The sequence below is a fragment of the Sinohyriopsis cumingii genome, chromosome 12 (genome assembly GCF_028554795.1).
Source record: "Sinohyriopsis cumingii isolate HCF-2022 chromosome 12, ASM2855479v2, whole genome shotgun sequence".
Lineage (NCBI taxonomy): Eukaryota > Metazoa > Mollusca > Bivalvia > Unionida > Unionidae > Sinohyriopsis > Sinohyriopsis cumingii.
The window spans coordinates 43519463-43532015 of record NC_142972.1 but is presented as its reverse complement, the minus strand read 5'-3'; the positions used below and the strand labels follow the sequence as shown (position 1 = coordinate 43532015).

The 12553-nt window shown below is 37.2% G+C and overlaps 1 protein-coding gene across 2 annotated transcripts in view; it reads left to right on the top strand.

Moving 5' to 3' along the window:
* LOC149786349 (uncharacterized) overlaps window positions 1-8882 on the top strand; it is a 39328-nt gene extending 30446 nt beyond the window's left edge. The window contains exons 1-2 of one of the 2 annotated variants that reach the window (XM_089978187.1): window positions 6324-6372; window positions 6866-8882. In XM_089978187.1, the coding sequence (XP_089834313.1) occupies window positions 6989-8386 (1398 nt within the window). In that variant the 5' untranslated portion in view covers window positions 6324-6372; window positions 6866-6988 and the 3' untranslated portion in view covers window positions 8387-8882. Of the gene's footprint in view, window positions 1-6323; window positions 6373-6865 lie in introns of those variants that run through there. The other variant, XM_089978186.1, reaches the window with a different exon arrangement.
* Window positions 8883-12553: the final 3671 nt, after the last annotated feature.

The window sequence follows — 12553 nt, the reverse complement described above, 5'->3', positions numbered from 1 at the left end:
CATGGTCACATTTCTCACAGTAATAACTGTATCCCAGGAATCCGGTGATACTGGTAATGGTATCGAAATGGTCATCGTGATAATAGACATGAATGTATTTTCCGTCCTTAAAGTCTTGGCCTCGAAACAACAGAGGTCCGCGCACTTCTTGAGGGTGCACTTTCAAGGTGTATCGTGGAGCTAGGGCATCTTGCAATTTTTGCATCTCAGGAATGCCACAGGGTGTGTCTTTGGACAGTCCGGCTTGTTGTAACAGGAGTTCTGCTTCATTTCGTTGTTTGGCTCGATCGGATCGTTGAATAGTTTTCCAGGTTCTTTTCCATTCTACCGTGTCGTTCTTGTTGGCATAGGTTCGTCCCACCACGATGGCTCGGGCTAAGCACATCTGGTCTTGAGGGTTGTTAATTCGGACGAGACTCTTTTTGGTGCTGCGAAGGTCGTTCACCAATAACATCATTTTGTATCCAGTTCCTTGAGGAGGAGAGACGTGGGTCATGTCCAGTGTGGCTTTACCATCGGTGATGTCAAACTGATCATTAGATTGTTGTATGTGTTGAATCTTGTCCATGACTTTGGAAGCGGTCAATTCTGCAGGGGTGCTAAACTCGATCCAAACAGGGGATTTCAAACCGTCGTGTTGTATGGAAAGTCTCAAGCGATCGTCTTCTTTGGGTTGACATTGTTGCTTGAGTGCAGTGAGCAAAGAATCCCACACCCCAGTGATGAACACTTCTGCTTTCTCTAACGGCACTTCAGCCTTGAAATCTTTAAACTTCACCGTGTATTTGTAAGCCGTGGTTCTAAATTTTCTAGAGGAGCGCTTTTCCGTCTCTCGAATGGAATAGTAATTTTCAGGGTTGACTAAGGGTGGTGAACTTGGTTTAGAGGTTTCAAATTCTGGTTCACTCATGTCCTCTTCAAAATCACTGGCATGAATTTGTGCCAAGATTTCAGCCCTGGTACGAGGCGATAGATCACGTTTCTGCCTCTTACTTTCTTCTTCTTTCTTCTCGAATGAATAGGATCGTTTCATCTTGAGTGCAAAACGTCAAATGACTCAAGTTTAAACACCATAGACTAATTTATAATCATGGCAGACCAGCGTATATAAAAAGGGTGTGTGTCTTGTCCTTTCACTATTCATTTCACTCTCAAGCCGAGCACAACGATGGAAGAGACTAACCAGATGGAACGTTTCGTCAGAGCTTTGCGAGGGGTCATTAGAAAATTCTCTTCAGACCAGCCGACGGACTACTCTCCTTCCTTTCGAGATAAAAGTCAAGATACTTGCTATATCTGTCAGAAGAAAGGGCATTGGTCTTCAGAATGTCCAGACCGTCAAAAAAGAAAAAAAACAGGGGCTATAAAAGACAAAAGTCAAGATACCTGTTATTATTGTAAAGAAAAAGGACATTGGTCTCCAGATTGCCCAAAAAAGAAACAAGAGGAATCAGAAGAAAAGAGGAATTCTTCAGAAGAAGAAGAGAGGGATTCTTCAGAGGAAGAGAGGGATTCTTCTGAGGAAGAAAGAAGACAGGTGAAGAAAAAGAAACAGGAGAAAAAAAGAAGAAGGGAAGAAAGCGAGGAGGAGGAAGAAGAGGAAAGGAGTGTGACGGTGAAAAAATTCAAAAAACAGAGAGACTAAACAAGGAAACAGAAGAAGTTAATGAACTTTTTATTAAAGTGTTGAGTTGTGAATTGTGAATTGGATTGTAAAAAAATGGAGAAAAGAATAAATTAATGATATAAGGTAAGTGTCTTTGAGTTGTGATTTTAAAATAAGAACGTACACTCACGCACTCATACACAGAAACGTACTATAAGGGTAAAATGGGTGGGTTTTTTTTTGAGTTATTGGCAAATTGAAATTGTATTTCTTTTCGAGAAATGTGGGTGGCCCTGAAAAGGGCCTTTTTTATGGTGTAGGGGTGAGTTTAAGCAATCAACTTTAACTGCCTTAAGCCTTTGCCACGGCCAAAGCCTACTTCTGGACTGCGTAATGTTGATGATGATTGGGTTGAAATCACTAAGGGTGGTACGGTAGGCTTAGTCACAGGGTTGACGTGTTTAGCTCGGGAAGGTCGTATTCTCTTCGGTCGTAATAAAGAAGTCTGATACATTTGTTTCAGACTTCTTAACTCCGCTAAAATGTCCAACAGTACCGTGACCGTTTGATTTTCACCCTCTTGTTTCTTTGCTGCTACTTCTTCTTGCTGTTGTTTTTTTCTTACCTCTTCTTCTTGCTGCTGTTGCTGTAGGAGAAAAGCTTGTTCCGCTTCCTTTTGTCGTTGTATAAATTTCTCCAATTCTTCTTTCTGTCTCTGTCTAAAATTCTCCACTTGCGGTAATGAAGAAGGTAACGAAGGTTCCGGAACAAATTCTTGCGAGGAGAGAAAATCCACAAAATCCCAATTCACCTCTTCTGAAAGTAAGTCTGGGTTCCCTTGGGCGGTCTCCCCTGTTGGTGCACCCCATTGGATCGTTTTCTGAGTTTCCGTCATGTTGAATCACTGTCGCATAGATTGACTGCACACAAGCGCTAGCGAATCTATATAGACTACGTGACGTGACAGACTGCTCTCTTCGGATTGGATGCGGGCTGACTGAATTTTGTAACGCGTGTTCGGATTGGTGAATGAACTTAATCCGTTTCAATCCTACCTCTGCCTATAAATAAGCGCAGTTCACTGCATTGATTCACCTGTTCTCGTCGCTTCAAGATGTGGACCACAGTTGAGTCATCCACCCTTGTGTCTTCCATGATGTTTCGGACAGACTTGCTCATGTATGTCCGATCCAAGTGGACCGTTGTCCACAGGACAAACACCAGCCTGTGGATACGTAGGATCTACGTTGAAAGACAAGGATGCCTGAAAAGAGTGCTGATTTACGGACCAACAGTGAGACGCAGCCTAAGGACAAGAAGAAGACCAATGCGGTGCCCTTTATGTTAATGAATACATTAACATAAACCCAAAGGCCCTTTTCAGGGCCAGCCATATTTCTCGAAAAGAGATAGCCTTTCCATTGCCTACCCCTTTTTTAAAAAAAAAATTTTTAAAAAAAAAAAAATCCCATGTTCAATTTCCCTTGACGCTATAAAGACCCACCCTGTTTAATTTCCTTTTTTGTCGCTAGACAGACCCACGATTTTTTTTTCTCCATGTTAATTTCCCTTGTCGCTAATCTGACCCACGATTTTTCTCCATGTTAAATTTCCCTTGTCGCTAATCTGACCCAAGGGTGTTTTTAATGCTAATTCCCATTGTCGCTAATCTCCCCCCCCCCTTCACTACTGACAAGGGTTTGCGCAAATAAAATGTCGCAATTAAATGCGATCCTTGCTCAATTTTAAATGCTCCACATGCTCCGACTAAAGTTTGACATAAACAATTAAATTATATGGTTTTGAGGACAAGTGAATTACATAGTTTTGAGGATAGAATTAAAGATCAAACTTCCAAACACGGTACGGTGAAAATAATGCAATGTAGACAAAGTAAATTCCAAAGAAATATATAAGCTCGATATGCAAGCATTGTCCATCGTTGGAATAGTATTTGTCGATTCGCTCAGCTCATTAAAAAAGTGCAAGTCGCACAAAAAATAAAACTCTTGAAAGGATCTAACATATCGACGAGGGAAATTACTGCAAAAGCTACGCTGGAACTCATGGATACAAGACAAGCTGGGTTGTGTATAGAGTGAAGGTTACATCAATGCAAAGTTAACGTGAAACTCCAAAATGGAAGGAGAAAGAAAATGATATAAACTTCATCTTTCTCTGAGATTGTTACATAATAAAATGATGATGCACAAAACATAATGTGTCTGAAATAACTATATATAGATTACATAATTTCAAAATTCGAATTAGACATTGAACTGTTTTCATGGGAATCTTAGCTGTCGTAAAACAATTAGCAGCAGATACAGACGAGGCACTGGATACAAGCTATAACTTCTACTTACTACACCTAATAATAATGAAGTGATATTTGACTAAGTTGTTATATTTTATTATTTTGCATTTTTATACATATAATACATATTGCAAGCTAATTTGATTTACAAATGGCCGATCTAAGCATTTGTCAGTTTTTATTTTTTTTAATTAAAATTCTTAAAGTATCAAATATGCAACATGTTTTGCATGCCAGCCCGTAAAATTGTGAACTTAAGAAAAGGTGGTACCGCTGAAGAGAAGATATCTGATAATGGAAAATATTAGAAAAATATTTTCGCAAAATTTTCAGAAATCATTTTTAGTTCCAGTTGAACTAACAATAGAAGAGTAGCAAATATTTCTAATTAGTAATTTTGATTATAAAGTGAGTCTACTTAAAATAGGAGACTGAATTCAATATTTCATACCGAACACTGCCATTCTGGGGAAACAAATTTAACTCATATTTGAACCAAATAATGCATGTCCACAAGGTTATGAAACGGTACCTAAAAGAATACAAGGTGTTGAAAAAATCTGTCTTTATCTGTTTAGAGTTTAATTTGATGTTGGCTGTAAAAAATATTAGCAAAATTGATACTCAATGATCGTACTGCAAAAGTACCAACAAAAAAAGTGTTGAATATTATTGAAACAAAGAATTTCAAAGATATTCAGAACAGTTTGCATCAAGATATTAACAATGTACCTGATATATGAAAAATCCGAAACAACAGGCTAGACTAGAATTATTTTTAACCTGGGAAGACATTGTGTAGCATTATAACTGAAGCGAACATAGAATCTGGTTATAAATCTGATAATTATGGATTTTTTATATACTAAATCGAAACAAAAATCTGCAGATTGCAAGTGCAAACATTAGATCTCAGAAACAGTATTGGTATAGCAGGAACATTTATTGATTATGAAGCATTAAAAACCAGAATTTCTAGAGAATGGTTAAATATGTTGAGCTGCAACCAAGAAAATATAAAATTATTTTTAAAATGTACTGTTCCGTGGCATACATATATGTTATAAACCTTCATATTTACACCATTTAACATAGAAGGAATGATGGACAGGAGGACTAAGAACTGAAACCGCCAATTCAAACAGTATCCCTGTATTTACAGACTGGTGAACTGTACATCACATACATTATCGCATAAGAAGAAATAATAGAGAAATAGCCTATAATGTTTTAAATTAAACAACTATTATACAATTATTAAACTGAACAAATTCATATATCTTTGGAATTTGTTGGGTATTATCCTCTGCTGTATGATGTTAGTTGTGGTAAGATGGTAGAGAAGAAAGCAATTTATATGAGGCGGAATTTCAAGTGATATTGAAAGACATAATTGTGACAGAATATAGCCGGAGCTGAAGTTAAAAGTCCTTCATTTATCAACACCCCACACGATCTATACCGACTTATTTCAGATTTGTTGATTTGCAAGTATACTAACCAGCTGTTGTCAGACATTATAACAATAATGAATGTATAATTTTCTTTTAATATTTCATTGTCGTGTTTCAATGTTTGCAATATTATACCTTCATTAATCACAACCATATTATATAAGTAAATATTTTTGTTATCGAGGAGAGCGTGAATAAGTCTATGCTTGTTGGTGTTCATCTATATATCAGGTTTGATTTTATGTAGTATGCACAATGAATTCTGTAAATAAATACTGTTTATACCAGGGGGTAAGGTGAGATGGTTTATCAGTGATATAAAAGAAGCTAAGCACAACAGCTAGCCTCAGCAATTCCCCAGTAGAACGGAGTTTGTGGAATAGAGTAGCATGACATGAAACCCACCTGATAGAATTGGGCCAATTAATCCTGTCGAAGTGTAGTAATCAAGATGAATCAAAGTTCTACCGTCAGGACTCGTGATTTCAGCACTACATGAACACGTTAACAGTATAGCTTCTGGACGAGTCCTTAAAAGACCCAAACTCCAGTAAAACAAAAGTGTTTTGAAAAATGGATAAGACGATGTTAGGCAAACAAAATGTGTCCACTCTTAACACTGATCACTTGTAAATGAATGCGTGCTACCTGGATAACTCAGCACAAACACCTTGTCTGTAACTGATTGATAGTTGATAACAACAGTGCTGACTGGAATCCATTCTTTGTGTAAACACTGTGAAATTACGTCAAATACCTACAGATACAACGGGATCAGTACGTTTAAGAAATTCAACAATATTGTATTTATATCCGTGATATAAAATCAAAAGGAATGTTAGTAAAAGATTGTACATGAAATATTAGCCACAAAATCCTTCTTGAAAGGAAAAAAAAATTAAAATATACTTATGTTAATTATTTAAACATTTATTTTATTCATATAGGGAAGTGCAACAAATACCCCAAAAGTACGACACTGGATAAAACAAAATGTGAGTAAACTAAATCACTACGTATTAAATGGCAAACTTGCAAAGAACACTACATATTTCCAATTAAAATCAAACGTATCAGAAAAACAGATGTATATAAGGAAATATTATAAAGCAACATTTTCTTCTTTCATGGAGCATGGACTGAATCGTTGGCACAGCTAAAATCCACCTAATAAGCTTTATAATGTTCAAAACCTCGCCATTACACAAAATATATTCATGTGATTCATATAAATTTATCTCTGCAAACCAGATGGACAATATTAAAAGTAATTTCCAAATGTTTACTAAACCAGTATTTTAAACAAGCACAACCTATCCCAATAAAAATAAAATTAACAAATGTAAAGACATTTAAATAATTACTAGGTAAAAACTAACATGAAGGCAACTTAAATAGCTACATGAATAATAACTTCTGCACCCCTTTGAACGATCTTTAAAGATTATGAATTGTAAACTTAGTACAACACGTGATTTTCTTTTTCAGGTCAATTGTTGAAAACATAAAAACAACATTTACGGACGGTTCTTACGTAAAGGTGTGAAGGTAAATGTCACTACAAGCGACGTGAAAGATCGAGATTTCACGGGACTTGGTGATCTCCATACAATGTTAGCCTCAGCGCCAAGGTCCGAGGAGGGAGCAATGTTGCAAAAAAGGGCGAATGAATTAACGGTTGTATTTATACCAGTCATTATATTCGTCAGCGTACTGATGATCTTCGGCTTGTTCGGAAACTCCATGGTTTTGTATTTTTATGGGTGGAAGACAAAGAAAACACCAAATATATGCTTTATTTTAGTTCTTGCAGTATTTGACCTATTGACCTGTACTTTGGGCATGCCTATGGAAATTGTTGATTTAGTACTGAATATCACCTTTTACAATGTCGTAGCCTGCAAAATTCTCCGATTTGTAACTTATTTCACAAACATTGCATCCGCTTTGACCTTGGCCAGCATCGCCATAGACAGGTACAGGCGAATATGTAAACCATATAAAAATCAGCTTTCAATAAAGCAAGTGAAGATTATATGTGGCTTGTGCGCCTCTGCATCTGTACTTACGTCATGGCCAGCTTCGATTTTTTTTGTGATCGAACCAGTACCTGTCATTTACACCGACCCTAAAAACACAACGCATCAAGTGGTTATAACGGGGTGCGATTGCACTCTTACAAGATCGAAATGGTACACCCCTTACGTACTGATGTTTCATGTATTTCATTTTATCGGGTTTGTGGTTCTGACCATATCCCTCGCCGTCATGTATGGTCTCATCGCAAGACGTCTGTTCTACTACCGGACACAACGCTTGGATTTTGCAGCATTTAATCAAAGACGTACAAGAAGCGGAGAATCATCACCAGAACAACCTGATATGCCTTCTGTGCCAGCTGCAGATTCCTCCCTTAAGGCTGATTCTCAGGGAGGAAGGGGCGATTCTAATTTGAGCAATAACCTACAGCCAGTCAATGGACTGGAAGAATTAGATAAGACCATTACGGATCATAAAGTGGATACAAATCTCGATATGGTACCAGAGTACGTTGTTAGAAGTACTGAACAATGCAGTCCTCCCTGCAACGGAACTTCGTCGTTAAGAGTTTCGCCCGATTTAGAAGCTAATCCGCGCTGCGAGAACAACATGACTTTGGAAATTAATAGAGACACGCCTGGAAACCAGTCCATCCGTTTCAGAATTGGACAGAGAGACAACAGTGTTGTAAAACATACAGTTATGCTGTTTATCGTTTCCTTGGTCTTTGTTCTGAGTTTTCTTCCTTATCTCAGTGTCGCCATAAAAGGTTTATTTCTGGACGGATACGAGGTGAACATTTTCACAGATGGTCAATTGGTCGGCTTTGCATTGGGATACCGTTCTCACTTCATAAATGGTGCATTTAATCCCCTTATTTATGGTTTTTTCAATTCTCAGTTCAGATATTTTGTGTACAGAAAACTATGCCCCTGCCGTTTTTGGAGTGGAGGGGTGGGGTGGGGTTAAAATGATGGTAATAAATTTAACCTTATTAATCTCTGATCAATATTGTTTAGCTCAACTGATGTAGGAACAATTCAAGTGTCTTTATTAATAAATATAAGTGGTGAATTTTTAAAGAAATGAAACTTTGTTTTGATTCGAGATTCACGTTAAAACTATAATATCGTCTGGCTGCAGCGTTTTCTGCGCTTACTAAACGCAAAATACACAACTCTCGACGGCAATCACTACACAGCTTGAGACTAGCATATGAGAGAGAGAGAGAGAGAGAGAGGGTACAATTCTAAAACCCCGAGACTTTACTCAACTCTGGATTTGAGCAACTCTAAAGGCTCGCCATCGTAAATGCCCCATCTTTTTTAAAGCATATTTCACACACACACACACACCATGTACTCGAACACCCCCCAAAATGGTAAAAAAGAGATAACAAGGGAAAATCTGTCATATATATGCTTTGACTGCACGTATGAATTTTGATATAAAATATTTTAAAATTCATTCTGTTTGAAATTTGTCTGTACATGACCCTTTCCCCTTTCAAATAAGCCCTGGACGAGTGCCAAGGATGATACCCATTGCTCAGACGTGTTTCACAGGAACAAAGTACACAAACGTTCACAACCGCTTGACGAGTACACGTGGAAACCAGACGAACGAACGGGCGACAGTCAGAGGTATTAGATAAGGTTTGGATAACAAGTTACAAAAGAATATATCAAAGCTAACTGTTGGTTATGCATTATTACATACTTATTTGTTTGTTTTCTGCTAAACTACCACAGCATGATGGCATACTTTCTGCTTCACTCTGTGAACTAATTTCAATAGAGCAGGAACAGAACACAAACTGTCACTACGTCAAGGTAAAGAGATCTGCAAGTTTACATGTACTCACTTTTTATCTAGTTTCAGTAACATACAATAGCGTAAGAGAACGTTTTGAAAGCGATGACAATCTATCTTAAAAGCTAGTCAAATCGATAGTAAGTCGGTTTTCTGTAAATTATAATATATTTATAATGTCTATTATTAAGCCTCTGTCTACCAACGGTACCAAACACTTGTTACATGATTACGACAGATTATCATGCAGTGTATGTCATTGTCTCATATATATATATATATATATATATATATATATATATATATATATATATATATATATATATATATATAGATAGATAGATAGATAGATAGATAGATAGAAAGATAGATATATGGTTATATAGGCGAATTTTCTTACCTTTTGTAGAGCTTTATTATTGGTTGCTAGCATAAAATAATGCTATATATTCTCTGTCCATCCATTTAGCCGGTTTTATGGTACATGGAGTATTGCCTGCTGACTGTCCTATGATTTATTTTTTCTGTATGCGCTTATCAAAATCTTTCCTGCATGACTTTAATATACAATCTTACCAATGTTGAAGATAACGATGCCAGCGCTGGTTACAAAAATAATGTTTATGTTTCTCATTTCGATTATGTAGGTAAGAGAAATCGTTAGATGTTATATAAATGTTTATTTTACACTTGTCCACCAGCTAATAATCATATATTGCATTGTCTTACTTGTGTTGATGTTGGTGTGATCTTAGCAACACACTATCAAACACAACTGGGAACCATGACCTTTTAATTTGTATGCATCCATTCTTAGTAGTGTTTCATTCTTCAGAGTGTAGAATCTGATATGCATTCATGTTTGCAAAGAAAATATTTCTATACTTCATAATAGTGTCATTAATTGACCCCAAAAACTGAAAGCGATTCACTCTGTAAACTAAACTGTTGACCCTTTCGATATACCATGCTCAAAGATGTTCGATCCGCATGGTGAATCAGGTTTAATGGCTTGTACCTTTTCATGGGGATGCTTTTAGATTTTTTATTATTATTCAAAACAAGGACAACAAATCTAACTTTTGATCAATTCGTTAATCTCTGACCTTTAGAATACTATTATTATTTTATCCTAACTTTATCATTCACTAGTCACTAACACTGAAGCTCTGAAATGATTATATCGTGCCTTATAGTAGATATGAAAGTGGGTGACAGAAGGTTCTGACCCTCCCTCGCACCTGTCGTACACCATATGTTGCAATTTACTTTTTCTTTGTGTGACCAGAACTGCAATATCTAAACAAACTAAAATTGGACTCCTTTATCATTTTCAAAGTAGGTCATCTTCTACTTCGTAAAATAAATTTGAGACCTGACAGTTTTTCTGCGTCATGTGTACGCCTGTATGAATGCAACGGAGAGGGTCCTTTCCTCCCAGCACTATATTGCATACCGCTCCTTTTTGGTATTGACATCTACTTTGAAAGTTAAATACTTTTTACATCATCTGCACTATGCTTGTTCAGCCAAATAAATCAACGATCGATAATAGGCTCTATGGCTCTGACATACTTGCAAAGCAGATAACAGCCTCTTTAAGACCTGTCTATTGGTTTCCTAAACCAAGGGCTGAAAGAATGGGTGGTCTCAATACATTAGCCTCGGCTTGCGATCATCCCTCTTAGGAATAGATGATGAGGTTTGATTCAGTAAAGGCTGCTATCGTAGAGACAGGGCTGCTGACTATACCGTGCAAAGAGCTCTCATTATCAACCTACATCAACGTTCCATAACAATGCCATCAATGGCACCCCCTCTAACCTACTAAGAATTATTTCTACATCTGCAAAGAATTATTTATACGTCTGCAAATGTTTGACATTGCCACATTTGCCCGATACCCCCACCCTCAGTTGCAGTGACTGCAAGATGAAACAATTCACAAGTTAAAGGAGTCATATCCTCAATGCCATCAGACGCTCATGGTAGTCCTAGAGATTCAAGAACAATGAGCATGTATGTGACAGGGAAACTGTGCTGGCAAAGCAAAATACAGTGTGCTTTTGAATGAGCTGAAAGACTTTGCTAAAACATTTAGATGATACCCAAGCAGCCACCAAGCTGTTGAGGTCTGGTTATACCATGAGTACAGTCCTCAACATGGCCTGCGCATGTCATTGAGTAGATGTCACCCTGTCAAGCATCACATCTGCTGACAACAATTGCAATTTGTTTCCACTCCAAAAACTATCATGACCCATCAAATCAGCTATATGAATATGTGCCTTGACTGAAAAACTGTTGATGAAACAATTCACAACAGGGGAACTTTCCAGAGTAGTTTGGGTACATTTTACATCCAAGATGACAGTAATAGCCTTCTGATTATATGACATTCAACACATGCCACTATTGACCATTCGATTTCGAGCTGTCATAAGCTGACATTATTAGCAATACATCTGACCTTGCTGAAAACATCTCAAACGTACTGGAGAAACACTGTAGAATCTTTGTGCTTCATGAAGAAACTACCTTGCTTACATATGTTGATGCTATGATCCTGAGTAGTCTACCTTATGACTGCTTGCACAAATTAACTGTTTTTATGTTAGGCTGTAGTTGTTAGCATAAATTGACTGGTTCTCTATTAATATGTCGTTATTGTCCTTAACTGATTCCTTTCAATTAAACTATGGTCCAGACATACGATTGTTTATAATGCTATGTATATAAACAGCGACAAAACATTATATTAGTAGCGTTCATAGGATAAACCTTAAAATATTCTCACTACAAACATATTGATACTGAACAGTCTGACCAAAATGTTTGTTCTGACAGGAATAGTTTTCACTGACAAATCTTGTTGGCTTGGACAAAATTATATGTGCGATTTCAAATACATGAAACAGTATAAATAGGTATGTATTCTTGCAAAGATTGTACAAATTTTCTCAGGACTAATGTCTCTACATTTTCATGGCTGGAGTATCTTCTTGATCAAAGCTCAAAGGAAAGGGGACGGGAGTACGCAGTGGGCCGGTTTGAGCAGGCAGTCTCGGGAGTGAGTGGGTGGGGGGTGGGGGTTAAGGGGTGAGGGGGAAACATGGCTCTTCGGGAGGCTAGAAGTGCTGCTACACCCCATATAAATTAGCTGGATCACACACACACACACACACACACACACACACACAATAAATTTAAATGAATAAAGTTTGCTGATGTTGACCCAAAAAAAACTTTTATTTGCTGTCAATGGTCGGGAAATTTAAGGGATATTGAAACAGTATCAATATCTAAAAAATAAAGATAATGAAA